This window comes from Columba livia, chromosome 11, assembly GCF_036013475.1.
Source record: "Columba livia isolate bColLiv1 breed racing homer chromosome 11, bColLiv1.pat.W.v2, whole genome shotgun sequence".
NCBI lineage: Eukaryota > Metazoa > Chordata > Aves > Columbiformes > Columbidae > Columba > Columba livia.
This window is the reverse complement of record NC_088612.1, coordinates 491,616-515,155: the sequence shown is the minus strand read 5'-3', so window position 1 is coordinate 515,155 and position 23,540 is coordinate 491,616. Positions and strand designations below refer to the sequence as shown.

The following is a 23,540-nucleotide window of genomic DNA, read 5'->3' as shown; positions in this document are numbered from 1 at the left end:
CTTATTGCTAATGCACGTACACACAAAATCAGCCTGCAAGAGAATATTTTAAAGCAGCCTGAAGTGAGTCTAATAGTTTAATGAATTTTGTGACGTGCATGAACTTGTCCAAGAGCACAAAACTTCAGCTCCATCCAGAAACTTCCCACTCCTGCTGGCTGCAGCGTTCGCACTAATGGGAACAGCAGAGTGGACACGCAAGTTTCATTCTGCACATCAGTTTTAACGTTCCTGTTTCTCGGGAACAAGAGGAAGTGAAGATGGGAACGTAAAGGAACAAACCAGCCTGGACGAGTCCCGATGGAAGGTGCAACGTGCGACAGGAGAAGAGGGTTACGCGGGAAGGGCGCCAGAGGCGCCGGGTAGGAGGATCTCCGGAGAAGTAACAACTGCAATACTATGTGGTCATAGAGGTTTGTTCAGATGCTGCTCTAAAACTACGGCTGGAAATACTTCAAAGCACAGACAGGCTACCCTGGAAGAGGGACGGTTTTGATCAATACAATTTGAAATACTACATATGTGAACCATGGATATTGTGAGGCTCAGAAGGACATTTCGGTTTATACACTTTCGAGGATCCACTTATGAGCAGAATCACCCAAGTGTACAGGTTTCTCCACGCCGACGTTCTCGCTGGCTTTTGCCAGCCCCTGAGCTCAGCCCATGACGAGGGTGGCCCGACGCAGCGCCAGGTGTGGCAGCAGGATCTACCTCCATCTGAGCAGAGCAGCTCTCACCGCCGCTTGTGAACACAATTCTCATATAATGTGGAAATGCTCTTGAAATAATCCAGGGTGGGCTCATGCAAATATAACTTCATGAATACTAAGTGCAATCTATTAGTTCTGCTGTGCTTACTTGTTGGCCGGTGGAAACGTACCCTAGATCTTCATATGAAGATACTTAACCTCAATACCCTTGAAAAACAGAGTCTGCAAAAGCAGCAGGAAAGGACTATCGGCTCCTCTAAAGCAATGAAACCTTTAAACAACCCGCGGACAGTAAATCACCTCAGGTTCTTTCAAATATCTGCATATGAAAAACAAATTGCTAAAATTTGTGAGCTTAACAAACAGCTTATAAAAACTAACACAAACCCCTCGCTCGCTTTCCTTCAGGACGTGTCGATGAAAGATGCTTCTGTCTGCCTTTGGTTTTCCTTCAGACAACTGAATTGTCTTTTTCTTCCATGTGATTTCATGTGCTAGCAAAGCAGCGTTTTCTCTTACGCTCCTCAAACCCACTGAGTCCAAACCGCTTGTGCATTTAGTGATCTCCCTTCTCAGTTTCTTCCAGTTCAAAATCATGCCCATTGTCACAATCTCCTCATTTCCAGGTTCCAACTGATCTCAATCTTTATCACATTGGAAATGGGATCAAACTCTATTCTTGAATTTTTTTTAATCAACAGTTTTGTGTTAGTGATTTCCACCGGACACTGGTAACCTTTGGTACGTGTTCACGTTGCCATGCTCCTATTGTAATTTTTTTCTTCTCCATTCTTCTAGACTTTTCTCTTTCACCTCCGGTTCCCGTTGTATCTCCATCCCCCTGTTCCTCGTCTATCAGAAATGCCCCCTCAGCTCCATCCCGCTGAGTTAACCCCTGGTCGCACAGTAACGAGGGCACAGAGGAGACGTTTCCCGGTCCTGCGCGTTCTAGGGTGCAGCATCTCGCCGGGACGGCCTCTTCCAGATCGCGCTGGGTACTCGACTCATGTTGGATACGGGACCCAGCCGCAGCAGAACAAGCAGCTTCAAAGACTGAATACGTTACACACATCACAAGCCCAAACCCAACCTTGAAACTAACACAGTAAGGGAAATGTAAAGATATGGGACAGCTGTGCATTTATTTCAATGTAAGCTGTTAAACCAGAAACTGGTTCCTCAGATGTTGGTCAAGTTTTCTGGGTTCAGGAAATAAGAACCTCAATGCATTTTTCACCTCTAGAAGTTATTTCCCCAGCACTCAGGCAACCAAGGACAAGTTTTCATTAAAATCTTGTGTAATCTTTTTGATGTCGATGGTCCAAACAGACTAATAACTAATAGAGCTGCCTTTTGGGTCTTTTTTGTCTGTTGAAATACAAAGTCAGAATGAATATTTGAACCAATATGATCGCATCCCGCCGCCCATTGATTTACTGTTACTGAATGGGTTCCTCATTTCAGCACAACGTATTGTTATATTCTAGATAAGTCTCTGACAATTCTTTACACTAACCTATGAAATTCAATTGCCACCATTAATTTCACTCTGGTATTTATCAGCAGTAGCTTTTTCCTGCAAGAACCAATTCATTTAATTGAAAAGTTTAAAGAGCTCCAAAACCACACACAAGATTAGGTTATAGCTAATATCTTTCAAATATACTTAAAAGCTTGAATCATTAGCAGTTTCTTAAACTAGGAATTTTTTAGTGCAATCCAGAATTTATTGCAGCCTAGGCTTAGTGGTGTGATTTTTCACATTTAGATCTTTCACAAGTCTAAGAGGGACTTAAAATATTCTGAATTTAGGAATAAAGCCTGTACTTTATGCTTTCCTTTCACTTTTCCAGTTTTTGGCATTCCTAGAATATCCCATACATCAGTTCTTCAATTTAATATCACGAGCTTCTTAAACACACGTATCCCCACGGGTTTTCCTAAAAGATAAATGAATCCAGTTCTTCACATTAAAACCAAAGCGGCACACAGCGCCAGCAAGGCTCGCAAGCTCAGCGCTGCTCCGGGTGCCGTGGCCGCGGCTCCCTGCGCACCGCGAGGAACCGGCACCCAAGGGCGCCCCGCGGGAACCCGCCCGGACATCCCGCTCCCACACACGCCCGAGCGGGACGGACTCTCCCTCCCGGCTCACGCTGCAAGGCTGGAGATCCCCGCAGGGAAGTGCCTTGCGAGGCTGACCCGCGGCAGGACGGCTCCAGGAGACGCAGCGAGCCGCTGCTGGGGACACATGGACTCCAACGAGCCGCACGAGGGACTGTCCCGTTCTTCGTGTCCAAGCGCCGGGCGATGGAACGAGAACAGCGGTGTTACCACCAGTCTGCTTCCCAAAGGAGTTCTGTACACGGCTGGCTGTGGACCAGGTATGCATGGCATACGGGCGAACGCTACGAATGAAAGCGAACGAAGAATGGCAGCAAACCTCCTCTCAGCTTGTGCAAATAAGAGCGGATAACTAGATTGTTAAGATTTTAAAATCACCGTGTCTGACCCACATGGCAGTGGAAAACACCAACAACCTGTTAAACAGTATCATTAACCTGAGATCATTAATGATGAGGAAAAAGGCAAGAAGGGATAAAAGTGCAATGTCTTTTTCAGAATTATGATGAATGTCAAAAAAACCAGGGCAAAGCTCAGCTGCTTTGAAGAACTGGAGCAAAGCTTGCGGAAAAATCAATGTTACGATTGCTATCAATACGTTTGGAACAGGTCCAAAATTATTATCCCTGACATTAACATAAAATAAATGCAAACAGTTGCAATTTCATTCCCTTTTAGTAACAATGGGAGAACGTACCAGGCCGGAACGCAGCTAACCCTTTCTCTGGCAGCCCCACACACGTAGCTTTTTTGATTCCTTATCCTTATTTCTGGAAAATACACTATGGTTTGAGGGGTTTTTTGGTTTGTTTGTGTTACTTCAGTTAACAAACAATCCCGTTGGTACGGAACCACAGAACGCACTATTGCATTTCAATAGTTCAGCGAGTGAAGCTGTTGTCCAAATGCCGTCACCCGCAGCCATGGAGAGAAGGACGCGGAAGCCGCTGAAGGAGCAGTAGCTCTGAAAATGCAACTCTATACTATACTGGAAACTTCAAAGATAAAACTGAAGGTCAGATCCTGAAAGTTCTGCGTGTCGTCCTAAAGAAAACAGATTTCTACCCGAGTCAATAGAAGCTGAATTAAGGAAGGTTAAACATCTCCAGACCAACCTATTCATTCCAATTAAACAAAAATGCAGTACAGTACAATGATGATGGCAGCCGAGATTCAGGTACTTCTACTTCGGGTCAGAGTGCACAATCCCAGTCTTGAATTATGACTTAAAAACCTGAAACAATATTTAACCTTTACCTTGATATCACACAAGGTGACAGCTACTGCACAACCCATAAATCCAGAGTATTTAATCAGATACAAGACGATACACCTACGGATGAGTGACTAAACCCAGGCAGACTACACTGCCCGTGGACCTGCTCCTGGAGGGGCTTTTGATAACTCCTGCGTACCATCACACGCCACTAATAGTTTTAGTCTTTAACATATCAGAAACCACAAAAAAAACATAAAACACCAGCACATGGTTGAATTCTGAATAAACCCATCAAGTTTTGTGGTGCCTATTAGAAAAGAACACAAAACAAAACAAGAATATTCATGGTATTTACGTACTGTGAAAAATAAAGCAACAAGCTAAAACACGAACGGAAATGAGAACAAGAAGAAAGTTAACAGGATAACACCCACAGTGTAAAATCACCTTCCCCATGTTCCCGCATGTTCTCTGCCTCTTACAGAATACAATAAATTGCTGAACAAATAGTTCCAAGCAGCCAGCCTGCTCTACAGCACAGCTGAGAGCGCGAGGCACCAGAGTCCCAGCCGGCAGACACGCACCAACAGTGTTCCTCCTGGCAAAGCAGCTCTCCAGTGCGCTGCACAGCCTCCGGACAGCAGGGTAAGGGCAGAATGACAGCAGAAGTCTTTACCAGACACACCAACACCCAAACTCCCCCTTCGGAGAGCGGAAAGCTGAAGTGACACCCTGCATCCACAACCCGTGTGCGCCTCGATACCCGACTGGAGTTACACAGCAGCTGACCGCGGGACTGCAGCGGTCACTGCAGCGCTCTTCGCCTAACCAAGTGGTGCTGCAGCCAGCACAGGAGGTTTTCAAACAGACATCTGAGTTTGCAGATATCTGCAACTGCTGCTTCATTAGTCTCATTTTTGTTGTAACCCATGTCAAAGCACCACATTGAAATACACCCTGAAAACGCAGGAAACACTAAATCAAATCCCTATATGAACCCTGGAGCCGGGGGTGTTCCAGTTACAACGCATTTTGTCCCAAGCCACATTCAAAGAAATGATTCAGAGCCATCTTCAGTGTATAAGGTGTACGTAACAGCCACTGGAGCTGCACTACACCGCCCCAGCGCAGCCTACAGAGACAGCGCTGGCTCCCGCCCGGAGCGAGTCGCGCTGATCGTGCTCGGCGCCCCGGAGCAAGCAGACCGGTGACAAATTTTCATGACAGACACACACACTCAATGAGATTATAAATTAGTTTCCCAGGAGAAGGCTCACTAATAAGATTGGATCTAAAATTTAGGTCACTTAATTTTAAGACTCAGCTAATGGGCTAAAAAAATAATATAACTTCATAACATAAATTCAGGTTCAATCTCTTTTACCATAAACATTAGCACCGTTGTAAAGTTGCAAAGAATAAGCTTCTTGTAAAATGAAATGATCTAATTGTAAAATGCATTTGGTATCTCCTTGCAGGGAGGTTATTTCTAAAAGAAAAAAGATTCTGTATTACATTATGAAGTTATAAAATTTAAGCAATTAATTCTTAGTGCTGTATAAGTCCTGATGTCATAGAAAATATAAGTCTGTAAAACTCTTGGTGGATTCTATCTGAAAAACACTGCTTCCTTTATTTGCAAAAGTATTTACAATACCAGAACTACCACACGGTCCAAGAAACTTGACTTTTGTTCTTTAATGTTTAGAGATGAGAGCCTGACAATCACATAGGAAAGCCGCAGCCTGATAAGGTCAGAAATGGGCTGTCTGGCTTGTCTTATGCAGAAATACATTATTACGAACTTGTACTCCCAGCTTGTTCTGAGCACGGGGAAAGTTCTTATAACAGAATATACCGCTGAATTTTCCACCTGCTGGCGCAGGCCCGTCCCCGCCGGGCCGCAGCCCCGTCCCCAGGCCCGTCCGTACCGGGCCGCAGCCCCGTCCCCAGGCCCGTCCGTGCCGGGCCGCCGCCCCGTCCCCAGGCCCGTCCCCGCCGGGCCGCCGCCCCGTCCCCAGGCCCGTCCGTGCCGGGCCGCAGCCCCGTCCCCAGGCCCGTCCCCGCCGGGCCGCAGCCCCTTCCCCAGGCCCGTCCCCGCCGGGCCGCAGCCCCTTCCCCAGGCCCGTCCGTGCCGGGCCGCCGCCCCGTCCCCAGGCCCGTCCCCGCCGGGCCGCCGCCCCGTCCCCAGGCCCGTCCGTGCCGGGCCGCCGCCCCGTCCCCAGGCCCGTCCGTGCCGGGCCGCCGCCCCGTCCCCAGGCCCGTCCCCGCCGGGCCGCAGCCCCTTCCCCAGGCCCGTCCCCGCCGGGCCGCAGCCCCTTCCCCAGGCCCGTCCGTGCCGGGCCGCCGCCCCGTCCCCAGGCCCGTCCCCGCCGGGCCGCAGCCCCTTCCCCAGGCCCGTCCCCGCCGGGCCGCCGCCCCGTCCCCAGGCCCGTGCGCACGACTCACCGCTGCCGTTGCGGGCCCCCGGCTGCCCGCCGCTCGGCGTGTCCCACGGGGCGACGGCGGAGCTCTGCGCCTCTGCCAGCAGCGCGGCCTGCAGCGCCTCGGCGACCTGGAACGCACACGGGATTGAACGGCATCGGGACTGCGCTGGTCATCCAGCCAGCTGACAGTTTTAACTACTACTACAGAACTTTAAGTCTGTTCCAGCGAATGTCATGAGGAAGTCAACACTTACCCGTATCTCTCAGACAGTGATAACCATGTGTCTCTGAGAAAAATGTCAGCTGAGCACAAACAAAATGGTGCCAGTTTTCAATTGTGACTGCTGCCCACTAATTGAACATTAATTTTCCTATCTCAAAACTAGAAGCAGTCATCTACTGCCTCCGTGATTTCAAGGGATCATGACCATATCACTGGGTGCTTTACTAATGCATAACAGCTAATAAGAAATATCTTTATTTTTTCTATGATGTGTGCGAAAATGCTTCATAGACTGAATAAGGATCTTGTAGTTTAACTTTTTTTAGAACTTTTAGTGTCTAGTCTCTCTGAAAATCTTAGAGGATGCTTTCTTGTTAGTGGTGATCCTTTATTCCTCCAGCTGGAACATGCTAATACAGTATTGTTTGTGTAACACAGTAACACCGTTCCTCAGACCCCTCCAAAAAGAACACCTGCAGGAATTATGAGCAGCCTGTAAGTGCCACTTGCAGGAGCTGATGCGCCACGTATGGGCGTTAAGACAATGAAGTGCGGGGGTTGTATAACAGTTATCACTTCTCTTTGCTTCAGCAGAGGAGCCCAGAGAACTGAGGAGGTTTAAAACCCGAGACATTTAGAAAGCACACGGAGACCTGACACAATGACCAAGATTCCGCAGTCCCCAGTCTGACCTCGCACGGTGCGAACAGCAGCGTGTGCACGCCTCTCCGTTCGGTGTTCCAGATTACCCTCGGGAAGCTGCTCGTTCATCCCGAGCAACAGACGCTGCTTCAAGACAGAGAGAACCCAAAAAGTTCCCAGGACAGCGTACCCCACCTCAACTTAAATACAAATTTAAACTTAATATACAAAATTTAAGTTACATACATTTATAGGATAGATTATAAACAATCTATTAAAACGTTTGAGATGAGTATGATGTGCAGACCCGCTCAAGCCGCCTGGTCTCCCAGCACGTTCAGTGAATCCGCGGGCTGTCCTCAATCACGTTTCTAGCTGCCCTTGTAAATTCAAACCATTAAGCAGAACAAAGGCTGCAGGTGTCCTTTGTGACAAAATCCTTTATTGTAGACAAGTACACTACAGTCATGTCCACAGTGTGAAAGTTCACAGCAAGCGAACCCAGCCCTGTGTGTTCTGACATAGCGCAAACCTTCATCTTGTTACAACAGCACTTTATTTTACAGGGGAAACCAAAGGCAGTTTCCAATTCCTCACATCCGTACAAGCCTGAGCTTGGGGGATTACAGGTCCTGACTTTACAGGAGACTCTTACAACATACCTACAATAATTAAGAAAGAGAGGGAAACACAGACACGTTCTTATTGTCCTGGGAGAAGTTTTGACCAAACCCCTCTCTTACAGAGGTACACAGCACAACTGTGCACGTCGTGTGTTCACGGTGCTGTGCTCTGCTGCGGACCCGTCTCCGGCCTGGATGAGATGGCACCACCTCGCACTGCTGCGCTTGCCAGCCAGGCAGCGTTTTAACACGTCACTTCCCCTAACATCCCAAAGGAAAACCTGCAGCCAACGGCAGCAGGTGACACGCAGGCGCCCGTGCGCGTGGCCCATCCGTCGCCTGTCGAATCCCCCTCTCCACAGAGCTCAGCGTGGTTTCACGTGCTCAGTTTTGGCCTCTCGCTGCATCTTCCCCAAGAATTCATACACCTCATCTCTCATTATCACCAAGTGATTGAAAACCCAGCAGTTTTGTGTTTTTAAACACAAAACCAACTTACATGAGCACCTTTCGTTTCTTTGATAGTTTCCACTTCAGCATCCTTCTGGATTACACATGCATTGGCTATCTTGTTCATTTTCTTCCCCACAATTGTGACCGCTTCTGTAAATACTGGCTGCTTTTTAGTTGGGATTGTGAAAAGTGACAGAAATTATGCTGCTTCTATACCTCAGAAAGTATAAATAGCATAAGTCCAACTACAAATAGAGATATCAAGGAGTGAAAAATAATTGTTTGACTCTGCAGCAGCAAAGCCAGAGAGCAATTCCAAAAGAGAACTGAACAAACACTAAGGCAAGCTGTACTGTTACACCCATCCTGAGCTACACTGGCTTCCCTCTCTACGCTTTATCACTGACTTCCAAGGATTACCATTGTGTCTGTGAGCAGTGGGACTCAGGAGAGCACTGCTGGCTATTGCTCAGCCCATCACAGCACCGAGCCCTGCGACCTGCGCCCCCAGACGCCCTGCGCCGGTCACCGCGGGAAGCCCGAACACAGACTGAACACCAGACTCCCGTTGTCCAGCCTGCGCTCCTCTAATCCTGGACAGCAACTGCCAGGACCGGTGTCCAGACACCTACACTGAGGTCAGTTTGGCTTCAGGTAGATTCAACACCATAAACACAAGCACAGTCAGAGCATCCCAGAGAAATCACTGCGAACGTGGGCATCGGTACAGGAGGTACCAGCACGACAGCACCACTCTGCAACGGCCTGAACGTGCAGTGGCCTATGCTCTGAAAGAAAATGCCTTCATAACATCTCAGATTCAGCCTACCTTATTTTAGATATTAATGGAAAAGAAGTAATTGAAGTCAGAAAAAAGTACATGTGCACGGCAGGAATTGATAGAAAGAGATGAGAAAGTCTTGAGATGATTCATTCCTCCTAAAAAATCTCAGCAGTCCCTCCGTTGTCCGCCTTTTCCCACTGCTGAGAGGGAGGCCAAAGCAACTACTTTCCTCATGCAGATGATTAGGTCAGATCTTAACACGGTATCAACAGTTTCCCTACAGGGAGACCGTGCTAAATGTTATCTAACCTTTTGTTAGTGAAACTGCCAGCCTGCTAAAGTTCCACGCAAAACTCACGGCCACGTTTAGCACTGAGCTCCTCTGCTGAGATCAGCGCTGAAACCAGGAGCACAGCCAGAGACAAGGTCGCTTTGCTTTACAAATGCTTGTCCAGCTCACGGAGTAAGACACATTGGAAAAGGAAGCTTACTTGCTGTATAATAACTTTGTGAAGACAAAGGACTCTAGTCTCAGGAAAATCAACCTAACGAGAACAAACTTCACTCAATGAGATTTATAAAGATTTTAGAGCAGGAAAAAAGGAAGCAAATAATTTCCTATTGTATTCTTCCTCTCGAAATGCCTGAATAAAAGCATAGGGAGAAGGCATCTATCATTGAAGACTCAGGAGCTAGGAAGAGCACGGAAATCATTATCCAGGAAACCCACCGCAGCCTGACTATTCTGCTAACTTGCATCAGCACGATGCACGATGATGACCTCTCTCTTAAAATCTTAGAACAATATTTTTAAGATGTTAACTTGGAGGCGTCCCTCGGCCCTTCGGCCGGCCAGCAGACCCATCGGTCATCGGCAGCAGGTTTCCAGTGTCCCTGTTGCACAGAACGTGTTACAGCGCTGTGAGGAGATGAGCAATCTATAAGCGGCACGTCCTCTGGGTCATGTCAGAGTGAATATCTGAGAATGGCAAAAAGTTTAAAAAGCAGGTACCCAGTGACGTTTTGGGTAAACGTACGGGAGTGGTTAATCGGGCTGCTCAGGATTAATAAGTTGGCCATAAACCCGTGTTTGTATAAAAAACCCTATGATTTGATATAAATTATTGGTTGCTGAATACCCACGCCTATTGCCAACATCACAAATTATTCTGGGTATTTCCTCAACTTTCCCATATCTAAACATGTACTTTAAGGTAAAATAGTTTCATGTGTAGTATACTTCATAGCGAAATATTCATCTGCTTTCCGTAGATCTGAATGGCACAATGTATGTAATAATTTCACCTTAAATCCATAACTATTATGTCACATTCCAGATACAAACAGTAAATTCCAGCTACGTTATTTAAGGATTACGGGGAGCAGGCGGCACGGATGATGTCCTACCTTCACCGACTGGTCGCTCCAACAGCGGACGAGTTTGAACAACGAGACGCTTCCGAGGTCTGGGGAGCGGTACCGACCTCCACCTGGAACACACACACAGCACCTGTGAACGGACGGGACACCGCAGGGCACACCAACAAGGTATTTAACAGTTGTGGTTTCTCACTTCACCAACATACCTGAAAAGATTTGAAGAAGTGTCATTTCTTAGACTGTGCTTTCATCTGGTGCAATAAGCACAAAGGGCTGAGGCAGTATACCGTTTGAATATTTACTCTTATCCTAAATCAGAGTAGTCTTTTTGTTTGTCTTGAAAAACACAGAGGTCTGACATCCCACACAGTATGTTTTCATCGTAATTTTCTAAAGATACTGAGAACACTTTCCGATCTGGACTACTTACCTATGGATTTTACTAGTTAAGTTCTAAAACTACTTGAACGTGTGTTTCTTTACCTTTAAAAGAGCAGTTAGTACATGCAGTGTCGCTGCGCAGTCACCGTCACCAGGGCGGCAGTCCGCCGTGGCCCAGCGCCGCGCGGCCAGTGCCGCACCGGCTCCGCTCGCAGGTGACAAGGGTGTCACAGCCACGCGTTTGCAGGTGAGTTTTATTACGGCCCGTCCTGACTTTTCAGACTATTTTCAAAGCAAGGCACAGTTAGAACTGGCAGCTGTGCTGGTTTAGTCCACTTATTGCTCATTTGGACTTCAACAGACAAATGTGACGTCTCGGTACTTTACGTCTGTGTTTGCTACCAGACGTGTACTTTGGGTAAACTGGCCGCACAATCTTCTGAATCCACACAAGAATCTCTGGTTGCCAGGACCACGTAATGTCTTAGGAAGAGGAAACTGAATTGTAAGTAGCAACCGTGTGTGTTTTGGTAACACCAAATTTTGCAAGTGTCCTGAACACACAAGGCACTGACAACCCGCCTAAGTGTTGGATTCCTGCAGCAAAGACTGGAGTTTGAAAACCTTGCATAAGTACCTGCACATGGCAAAGTGAACAGGGAGCGGTATGCTCTTCAGTAAATAACTATCAACATAACTATGTCAATACCTAACACAATATGATGGGGATATTAAGGTTTATTTACATAGGAGATGGTCAAGATTTGACCTGAAAGAATTTGTGTCATCAGCCTGGACAGGACTTGGTCTGCAACAGGAACATCATATTTGTTAGGAAACGTATACTGATAAAAACCTAAACAGAATATGGGTATTTAAGCACTTTAGTTAGTTGCATACTGTAAAAATGAACTTAGACTGGCTCGCAAAGCCAAGACTGGCAAACAACAGCCTGTGCAGAGAAGAGCTCGCTTCGTTCTGCGCTAGGCCGAGGTCCCGGGGCATTACCGAGCGCTCCGGATGGCTCCTGCACCGCCGCGCAGCGGTTTGGGTTATCGGGTGCGCGGTAACAGTGATGAGGGACAACGGGGATGGGGAGACAGTGTTTTTCTTACTACATTCCTGTTTTCCATATTGCTGGAAAATGTCTATAGAAGCTCAGCTGAATGCTTTGCCATCACAGAAGATATCCCTTTCACTCCAGCATCACTTGATAGTCAATGTTTTGTTGACGTGTTTTTTGTGATGCTCACAGAAGAAAACAACAGAATAATCCAGTTTCTGTATGTACAAGCTGGACCTGCTCAAAGCTCAAGACTACAATTCTTGTCATGACTGAAATTAAATGATGCACTTTAGCAACATAAAGGAAACAAAAAAAGAACAGCTAAAAGCTAATATTGACACTTATTCGTACACTTACCGCTGGGTAGCTCTCCATAAAATCTGGGGAATGAAGGTGTCAGAGCTTCTGTATTTTGCCGTTTGTCATGCACAGATTCTGATTTCTGTGGACTAAAAGGACATGAAACTGTTAAACCCTGAGCACACGCAAATCTGCAGCTGAGCCTCTCCTCAAGAGTCACTGCACCCTTTTGCCCACAAGTCGACAATCCGGCACATTTTACTGCAGGTTTCTTTATTCTCACCAGCTGAGACAAGTTGCGCAAAAGCCAACAGATAAACACATTTATGAACAACAGTTCATAGACTTGGGTTCAAGTTCTTCCTCAAGTCATGGTTTTCATACTTCATCCTTCTTTCAATTACAATCATTTTTCGGTGAAGTGTTCAAATTATGTTTAAAAATACTGATTAAAACACCCAACCAACCAACCACCACAGAAGAGATCAGCACTGCTCTACTCCACGTGCTCTAAGCACATCACAGTCACTGCTTTCACATTCCACCATTTCATTTATCCAATCTAATAGCTCATAGTTCACAGAAACACTATAACCTGAAACTCACTGATCCAAAACACGAGCTGAAAACCTGCGATAGCAACGAGACCAGAGTTTTTCAAGCAAGTGTTTCTCATTGGGGAACGATGATCTGTCGAACCCATGGCTTAAGCAGAAACACGTACACACATGCTGACAGAACTTATGTTCCAAATGAGAGTGTCAGTCTCATCCAAGAATACCCAATAGTCTATGCATTGATCCAATGCATTTTTCCTGTTCTTACTCTCCAGGCTGAAGGTACGTACATGTGTGTTTATTTTATATAACAAAGGAGAGGTTCCTTTCACCCTCCTGTAAAAGCAAAATCATCAGATACGCCAAAGAACAGGGGTGTAAGTTTTCTAACCACATTCCCCAAATCAAGGCCATAGTTGATACTACGGTAATTCTCCATCCAGCTCAATTAAAATTTCATTGCTATATGCAGAGTAGCCCCCACTAACACAAGAAAGCTGGAATCCCTAAATGATTACTAAACCAGCAGTGAGACACCGTGATGCACTGCAAAGAATAAACACAAACACCTATTCTCCAGCACCAAATTAGGCAGAACCATGAATATCAGCCAAACACACGTTAACCAAGCATTCCAGCTGCTGAAAAATCTGTTCAGATATTCTTCCTCCTGTTTTTCACGTCAAAGTTGAAAAGCTTTGGAGCCTGTGCAGTGTGGTAACAGAGTAAACCTTCCCAGGACGGAGGAACGCCCACGCTCTGCTGACAGATGGGCCGAACCGCGATCAGGACGCACTTTCTGTCCCACGTTAGCAAGAGCGGTCTGTACTGCAGCGACGCTACCCAGCGCGGGGGGCCCGAGCGAGCTGTCCCCCGGCCCCCGGCAGCGCAGCAGCCACGGCGCGCTGCTCGGCCAGAGCGCAGCGCGCGACAGCGCTCCACAGCACAGAGAACGCGTTCCAGCCCCGAACGCGGAATTAACGAATAAGGATAAATCATACACAACGTTTAACGAACAAATGAACGCAGACTATGACAGTTCATTCAGACCCCTATTATTTGCAAGAGGAAGAGGTGAAATAAAGGCTCAGTCCTAAAATCACAGCAAACAGGTCAAGTGCTATTCACGTTACACTTATTACCAGGGAGGGAGGAGGAGGAAAGAGGGAAGGGGGCTTTTTCCCTGGGTAGAGAAGAGATAACTTTGCACACAAACTGTTTTTGAGGCAATGCAGGACGCAGAGATGCATTCAGAGAGCACCTTCAGGTAGCAAAACTGTGCCTTTAATCTCAGATACAAAGATAACTACCACGTTCTGCTTTATTGTAGAAAGAAGCATCTTAAACATGAGATTCTTTCCCATGTCTCTCATCCACTTCTCCCACTAGTGCGAACACAGTAACATCTTCTGGTTGGTTCTACGCACACAACTTGGATTCTGCGTGACCGTGGTGGTTCTTGACTGCAGTGGGACACCATCTGCAGCTTCACGGAGGTTAGGAAGCAGTAAAATAATCCTTTGCGTATCTCAAGTGCTCTTACCACGCTCTTGTTTGGGGGGAGGGAGGGAAGAGTGAATTCTGACTGCGGTCTGCGCTGCTGAAACAGTTCCTGGAAGGTGGGGAGGAGAAACTCTGTGCTCTTACAGGACAGAGCCACAATGAGACAAACACGGTCCTGTAACCAGCAGCAAAAATTGTGGCTGCTCTCCTGTTAATTTTCTGACTCTACAAGAGATGACAAAGAATGTACAGGCTCAACAGCAGGCAGGAGTGTGCGAGCACAACCGGGAGAGCAACAAACACCTCCCCCCAAAAAGGCATAACCGAAAAGACCCAAACACCAAAACTCACAAACAACATAAAAATTCCTATAATAGAATGGAATGAATAATAACTCCAGTGCTCTGATCCAGATGAGGCCATCAGGAGGCAACAGCCCATGTCAGAGCATCACAAATGGCACCAGGCTAAACTCAGCTACAAGGCAGCTATAGGTAGATGCACCACTCAGCTCTGGAAAAAGAGGTGATCCAAACCACGCCACGAGCCCAGACAAAACACCTCGGAGTCTTCAGACAATCCACACAATCCAAGCACAAATTCCTGTTCAAGCTGGAATGCTGGAAACAACCCTTTGTACACGGGCTTGTGCTGAATATGGACCAGTAGGCAATGTGATTAGAAGCAGAAGTGACTGAGCAGCGCGCGTTTGTCCTGCAGGATGCTGCGATCCCTGGAGACGCTCGCTGCCCAGAGCTCTCTCCAAGACGGACAGATATTTGCCGCATCAGGATCAATACGTTTTTGTCCCCCTTCTTGCCCCTGGGCCACAGCATCACCAACACTGAAGTTAATTGTCCCTAAAATGCTAAATACAGACCAACCTGGGTTTGCTGAACAACAAAAGTCTGTGGACAATATCCATTGCCTGATTAGTCTGCTCTATTTGGCTCGCTCAAATAATGTTGAGCATGCTATTTTTCCTTTAATGCTGAAAAAGCATTTAGTCAATAAATTTGTTGTGAGTAACATAAATGTTATTTCGGACGGTTCTCAGAACGCAAGGGCCGATGAGGCATTCACTGCCAGTGGCGGCTGTTATTACGGGGGTTGTACTTGAGACACTGTAACTAGGGCAGACTGTTCTTGTCTCTCATGTTTTATTTATCTGCGGAGCCACGGGTCTCCTGGCAGAGGCAGCACAGAGCTTTCAGGAAGAAGTTTAAACAGCACAATAATACGGGTCTCATTATTCTACTTAGTTTGAACTGCAAGGAAAACAGTAATCTCCAGAAAAACAGGGTGTGAATCTGGATAATTCAAGCTCTTGTTCTGTTGAAAACAATTAATTATTGCATCAGTTTTCTCATCTGTTAAATAGAGAAATATAAAGATGCTTTATCCCAATCTCCTTTTGTTCAAATAACATTCTATAAAAAAGCTCTAGAGAAAGAATGTAAACTCTACTGCAGTAGCCCATATTTAAGAAAAGTGTTTGTTTCGTATTTTTCACTTTTTAACTAATATAGAGGAAGAAAAGACTCATAATGAAAAGGTTCTTACCTTGCAGCTTCACCTGTGACTGCTGAAGGCATGTTAATTACTCTGTTGATTAAGGCTATCCTGCTAAGTAAGAATACCGTTTCCAATCCCCTTGTTCCATCGGCATTTCTCTCGTGTCCATCCTTCTTTCCGGTTTGTCCGTCGGTCGCAGCACGGTACTTGTTTGCTAAATCAAGCACTCTTGTTGAGAACAAGTTGATCACTGCGTGATCTTCTAGCGCAGCACGATCGCGCTTCCACCCCGGCAACACCAGCGAGAGGTGGTTCTCACCCGACACGAGTCCAAACGTAACAGGATGCTGGAGCCTCAGGATACCCAGGTATCTAACGCAAAGATTGTCTATTTCTTTATCTACGCCCCACGGTAAGAGACACGACAGCAGCAGTTTAGCTGTATCGATGGCGACGTTCACATCAATGCTTCCTGATGGTTGCATTCTAACCTTTCTTGAACTCTTCATCTTCTTCTGCCTTTTCACGGCACCGCTTTCGTCCAGAGGCCCGGCTGTGCTACCAGCCCTACAGGCCTGCTCTGAACGGCCAGCGTCTCCCTGCCCGGCCGCCGCACACACGGAGCCCGCGGGTTTATTCCTTTTCAACGTCAGCGCCCGTTTCTCGGTGGCGCTTCTGGCTCTTCCCAGAGCGTCGCAGCTGTGGAAGGAATTCGATGTCCTTAGCCCACTGAGTTCAGATGCCAGCAGAACTTCCTCAAGTTTCTCCAGATCAAATAGGAGAACGTGAAAGTTCGCGTTGTTCCATTTCGTTTGAACTGGTGCAATAGCGAAGGGCTGCTGGGTGCAGGCGGCATCGGGTAACTGAAAGGAAAAAACAAACGTGTCCAAACACAAATCCATAGTATTTTGCAATTTTCAAGCTATCAGCATAGAATTGCATAGGGAATAGGCCAAATCTATTAACTCTATTAAGTTCAACTTAGTAAGAAGTGAATAATAAATAGAATTAAGGAAAATGGATTTTCTTCTAAGTAGCTTAAGATACACAGAAACATATGCGTGCAAACACTGTAATACAGGCTCCCCAGCATCTCTGGTTACACAGCCACGCTGTGAGATCACATACATCTTTGCCAGAATTCCAGGCTGGTATTTCCCCTGGTAGGTCTCATTCCAAGCTGAAAGGCTTTTAGGAAAGCTTTAAAGAACACAGGCAAACAAACCCTACGATGCTGGAAAATTCCTGCAGACCTCGAGCGCTGCGGCACCAAGCAGCGCTGCGGGAGGATCATCCCGTTGTGAGACTGTGACACAACATCTTACATCAGAATCCCGCTGTATCTATTAAAGAGGCGAACAGCAGACGTGAGGGAGTACAAACTCCTCACTGATGCTGTGCCCGTTTCTTCAGGTGCTCATGCCCCGTACGTGTTCACTGCGCCACACAGGCCCGCGCCCCCCGCGCCGCACAGCACGGCCGTTCCACCCACCGGCACCACCGTTCCACCCCACCGGCACCGACGTTCCACCGGCATCGCCGTTCCACCCCACTGGCACCGACATTCCACCAGCACTGGCATGGCCGTTCCACCGGCACTGGCACCGCCGTTCCACCGGCACCGGCACCGACGTTCCACCCCACCGGCACCGACGTTCCACCCCACTGGCACAGCCGTTCCACCAGCACTGGCACCGCCGTTCCACCCCACCGGCACCGACGTTCCACCCCACCGGCACCGACGTTCCACCAGCACTGGCACAGCCGTTCCACCCCACCGGCACCGACGTTCCACCGGCACCGGCGTTCCACCCCACCGGCACCGTCGTTCCACCAGCACTGGCATGGCCGTTCCACCTCACCGGCACAACAGCACCCAGAGGCAGCTTCCCAGTTTTAATTGTCTTCTGGTAATTAGAAATATTCCACTAACTAACGCAAAGAACTCTCTCTCTTGAAAAACAGTCGAATCTTCAAAGAAACGGTCAAGTGCAGTAAGCAGGGCAACAGCTGGCTTTAACGCGAATGCCATGGTTAACTCCTCCGTCTCAAAACCACTCCTTGCCTACCTCCTTCTACATTACAAAGTGTCATTTTATAGGAATAGCTATTGTTAAACTTCATCTTGTAGTTACAAATAACACAAGGACAAAAATTCTCTCTATATAAGTTATTTGACTACATTGTTTGGGTAATAATATAATCTGGTTTTCTGCTGTTTAGAGAATGACGCTCCCAGCAGATGAGGATGCACTCTAAATACATAATCTTACTTAAAGATCTCCATAGGGAGTCATAAGTAAGAGATTATAACTGCTTGTTCAGGTTCTCTTTTTATCCCTTTCCTTCTTCAAAAATAATACATTGTAGTTAAGCCGCAGGATTATTTTAAGCTTTAATTATGCTGCTTCCTAATACACAGGGCGAACCCCATGGAATGCAAACACTGGAATTCACAAGCTAGCCTTGACATTAATAGAAGATAATATTTGGCTTATCGTTTTCATTTTCTCCGTTCTATACATTCATATTTGGTTGATTAACATTCAGAAACCTTTAGGAAAATCCCCATCCAAACAAAGAGAACTTCCGTGACAACGTCGCTCTGTGGAGGCGTCTGGTGACGCTGCGCGGGCAGCCACAATAACCGTCTCTTGCCAACAGGAGAGCTGATTGGCATTGATCCTGAACGCACCCACCAGGTCAGCTCAGCTCTGCCACCGGCGTTTCGTTCCGGTGGAGGAAGCGGGATACCCAAAGCTTCAGACATAAAACACCGTTTAGGAAATATGGACAAGCTATCCCCTGTAACAGAGGATGACAGAAAATAGAAGGAAACCCATAAAACTAACTATGAACTAGAGTGTTGGGAATAGATATTTACATTCTGTACTGTGCCTTTCATTTAGAAATATTTCACAAGAACACATTCTACTACACTCAGATAAATATTGCCATCATCTTTAACGTGTTTTCAAATGTACACATGAAGCGTTCAGCAACTCAGTGTCACAAACCGCGCCGAGAAGAGCAGCAGCAGCCTCGCCCCCGAGCCCCGCGGCGGAGCCGGAGGCCTCGCTGCCGCCCGCAGGCCGCAGCCATCACAGAGCCGTCGCTCCCTCTCCGCTGACTATTTTTGAACTTTCTCAGCATCAGGTGTCACGGTTGGTCCGGCTCTATGCTCACAAAACACAAGCACCTCACACAGCTGCTTGTGAAAGCTCTTCAGCTGCCCCTGGCCTGCCCCCCACATCTGTACTGGAAGAACAGCCCCAGCTGCAGCCCCGCACCCGGCGCTGCCGGCACAGCTCCGCTCCCTTCTCCACGGCGCTCCATCCTCCACAGCAGCAAGCACTGAACGTGTTCGCTTTCGGCTGGTCGGTCTTTGTTTTAAATACAGAATAGCTCGGTGTCCTTACCTGCACAGGCACTTTTTTCCTCAAGAAGGTTGAAGAGAATAGTAGCATTACATATAATATACATAAGAGAAAGAATTGTGTTTTGGGGACACGTTTGCAGGTGCTATCTCACATACAGTTTTGCAAAATAGCAAACTGGTAATGGTCTCACGGAATTGTCTCAGAAAACAAACGCATAATGCACAAAATGGCTGGCACGGTGTAAATTAAGGCATTACAATAATTTCTGAACCCCCCGAGCCCTCGGTTGCTAGAGATGGCAGTCGGCAGCAGTAAAACAAATTGTCTCCTTGAAATGTGCTTGGTGGACAGCAGCCTGATGATTGGCAGCACAAATAGAAGACAAACGAGAAAGCCTTCAATCTGCAGCTGATGCACAGGAACAACATGGGGAGCTGCGTTTACAATAGAGAAAACATTACCAAGCTAATGGCACAGGCAATCATTTGACCACCATGCATCTCTGATAGCAGCAGGGCATCCATTTTCAGTTAAGTGTTAGAGTACCTTTTTGCTTTCTCCGACCACTGCGGGGGTAAAACAACCCGGTGCGTGAAACCCACTGACTGGTAATAAATTACTATATTGGATACTTTTTGTTTTCTTTCAGCAATGACTTTACTGTGTATTCCTGCTATCATTACCAATTAAAGTGCAGATTGCGTTAGCAAGCTATATCTAACTGTATATCAGTCCCCGCGCTCCAATTGCCTTGGCAAGTACCGCAGGGTCAAGAGGCTCCTGCGACCTTTATCAGCTGAGTCTCCCTGACCACTCGCTATTTGAAGCAATCTCAGCTGAACAGATGGACACTTCTGCAGACTCTATAAAGCTTAGAATATAAAGATAAATGAAATTGTGTTTGGGGCTTCAAACTGGTTTATGAGCATAAAATATTGTTAGCAAGTTCCACAAAAATCTCAGATTTCCAACAGCATATCTTAAACCCACACCGTGAACACAACATGTCTTTATCTACTAGGAAATTCTATTATTTGCTGTAGCTTCTAAAAACAAAACTAAAAACTAGATATAACTTACATGTCCAGTTAGTACAAAGTCACTTCTGAATTTAGAAAGCCTGATTTTATTACTTTAATCATCAGAAGACAAGCAAGAAGAAAATGTATTATAGTGCTTCAGCACGACAGTAAGAGCAGCGCGCAGCGCGTGATCCAACGGGTGAAGAACAAACACCTGGGCAGCGCGGAGCAGGTGATCCAGCGGGTCATTGGTGGGGAGCACAAACACCTGGGCAGCGCAGAGCAGGTGATCCAGCGGGTCATTGGTGGGGAACACAAACACCTGGGCAGCGCAGAGCAGGTGATCCAGCGGGTCATTGGTGGGGAACACAAACACCTGGGCAGCGCGGAGCAGGTGATCCAGCGGGTCATTGGTGGGGAGCACAAACACCTGGGCAGCACGGAGCAGGTGATCCAGCGGGTCATTGGTGGGGAGCACAAACACCTGGGCAGCACGGAGCAGGTGATCCAGCGGGTCATTGGTGGGGAGCACAAACACCTGGGCAGCACGGAGCAGGTGATCCAGCGGGTCATTGGTGGGGAGCACAAACACCTGGGCAGCGCGGAGCAGGTGATCCAGCGGGTCATTGGTGGGGAGCACAAACACCTGGGCAGCACGGAGCAGGTGATCCAGCGGGTCATTGGTGGGGAGCACAAACACCTGGGCAGCACGGAGCAGGTGATCCAGCGGGTCATTGGTGGGGAGCACAAACACCTGGGCAGCACGGAGCAGGTGATCCAGCGGGTCATTGGTGGGGAGCACAAACACCTGGGCAGCGCGGAGCAGGCAGGGAAAGCTGGACCTTCACTTCAAATTCCCCACCTCAAGTTTCCTAAAGCCCTTTACATCACTGAGCCAAAACTTGGTCATACAACACATAACAGAAAGGTTCAAAGTCTCCAGGTGATGCTTGAAGAACTGATCATAATTAGATATAAATGTGGTCTTGTGATCATATTTACATCTATGTATTTGTAACTGAAAAATAATCCATTGTTCAACAATAACACTGAATGGTCTTTTGTTTGAGCTAAATCACATCAGCAAACCTGCCTTGTTAAGTTCGTAACCTTACGTAGCAGATGTAATATAGGCTTAACTAGATTTAGCGTTGAAAATTTCTTACATTGAATAAAACTATGGGATGCCTATTTTTTTTTTTTAAGCTTGGCTTGTTTTTCTGAAGGAGAAAATCCCCAGAGGTAGAACTCCGCTTTCCACGTCCGCAGGACGCCATGGGTGTCTCACAACAACACTGCCCCAAAACACCTTTTAGTGCTTCATTCTAACGTCACCCAATTCAATCAACAATTCAAAATGGTCTTTCTTACAATGAACCGACTGCCATTTACAAATACACAGCTGTCTCATCATCTTGTTCAGCTGAAAGGACGAACAAACCAGGATATGTGCGAAGTTGCATTTAATTAAAACAGTTAAAACAGCAGGTATATAATTGAAAGAGCTCCTAAACATATATACCATGCACTAACTCTAAAAGGACCTGCGCAGGAGAAAGGACGCAAGTTACCAGCTCTACTTTCGTCTCTACGTAAAGACCATAAGCACCTTCTAATCCAACACAGCCCCTGTCAGCAGCGCCCGTGCACGCTCCCGGGTCTCACCCTGCCGGCCTCCCGGAGCCTCAGGCTCAGGGAGCACGCACAGCGTCCCACGGCGGGCAGGCGGGCCAGGTCTACCCTCCCCAAGGCAGCGCTGCTCACACGCCGGGCGAGGCCCACGGGAGCAGCGGTGCTGCCGCCCCACGGTCACCCGCGACCCTCGGCTTCAACACTCCACTCACCCACAGCACTCAGATACGTTCAACAGGGGCGTTCAGAATTTCCTTCATTCACTCACCCTTTTTAAACCTCAGTACTCACATATGAACAACTAAGTGTCAAAGCCCGGAGTTAACAGCAGTGCCGCAGTTGTTCACATGCGAAGTATGCTTGACCTGGGGCTTCATTGTTTGGACAATGCAGTCCCAAACAAAGGTGTCAATTCATGATGATTTTCCCATATGAACTAGTTTAAAGAAGTGCTTTGAACTTGCCTTAAATTACTTTTATTATACTATTCATTACACCAACTCTGGTAATATTCCTGAGGATACCCAGATCCTCCTGAGGATCCATCTCCCACACAGAAAATGCTACAATATTTTTCCAGCTCACATCACCCATGTTTGTCTATCAATTCAACTGCAACATCAGCCAGGTCAACCTCCTTCCTCTAAGAGCGCAAATATTTTTTTGGTCTTTAATCCCAGTGGAGAATGTTACAACCTTCGCAGCGCCTTGAGCAGTAATTGTGGCATCACTCTTGATGAGTCTGTGGCAGAACGTAAGTAATTAAGCCGAGGAGTGTTCGAGCCCAAGCTTTGATGAATGGACTGCACAACCGGACAAACCTCCCTTTCCATCAGCGCGGCGGGACAGACTGCCGGCCAGATGGGTCTGCTGGGCACAACACGTTCGCATTGTTCCAAGAGAGCTGCTAACACGTCTATTGCTCAGTGCAAAGATCTGGTATGAAAATGAAACATTTCTCTTATTTTGTTTCCACGTCCACACTGTCTGCCTGTCTGTCCATCACAAATACCGAACTTCAATTTTTCACTGGATTTAATGCAAGTGTACATATAGGAGAGATCCTGGAGACAAATAACATGACATCAAAGAATAACTGGCAACTAAACCTAATATAGAGAATATTCTTCACATTAGTTTTTAAACAGGGAAAACAAAAGTTTTCAGTCGCTTCCAGTATAATAATAGAGAAACAAGTTTGTATAAATATATAGAAATTGTGTCTGAAGAGTTGAAATAAATAGCTTAGGCTTATTCTCAGATTTCTGTCAGACTGGTACTTACTATCCACACCTACAAGTTTAAAGTGTGCTACAATATCACCATTGCAAGTTTTTGCTTCCATTTTGCTTTAAGTTGATCAATGGAAAAACCCACTGAAATCAACCAATTCCCCCAGTCTCCTCTTGTCCAGCTCCAGAGCCCCAGCTCCCTCAGCCTTTCCTCACACGGGAGATGCTCCACTCCCTCCAGCATCTTGGTGGCTGCGCTGGACTCTCTCCAGCAGTTCCCTGTCCTGCTGGAACTGAGGGGCCACAACTGGACACAATATTCCAGGTGTGGTCTCCCCAGGGCAGAGCAGAGGGGCAGGAGAACCTCT

The 23,540-nt window shown here is 47.1% G+C and overlaps 1 protein-coding gene across 3 annotated transcripts in view; it reads right to left on the bottom strand.

Moving 5' to 3' along the window:
• The window catches only part of WDR72 (WD repeat domain 72), an 89,652-nt gene that overhangs the window by 31,623 nt on the left and 34,489 nt on the right, over positions 1-23,540 (bottom strand). For all 3 annotated transcript variants that reach the window (XR_010475306.1, XM_065076370.1, XM_065076372.1), the window contains 4 exons: positions 15,955-16,769; positions 12,389-12,480; positions 10,612-10,694; positions 6,502-6,607 (listed from right to left, as the gene is read on the bottom strand). Coding sequence is in view for 2 of the 3 variants with exons in the window: in XM_065076370.1 (XP_064932442.1) it covers positions 6,502-6,607; positions 10,612-10,694; positions 12,389-12,480; positions 15,955-16,769 (1,096 nt within the window). In the remaining variant the exon portion in view is untranslated. The remainder of the gene's footprint in view (positions 1-6,501; positions 6,608-10,611; positions 10,695-12,388; positions 12,481-15,954; positions 16,770-23,540) is intronic.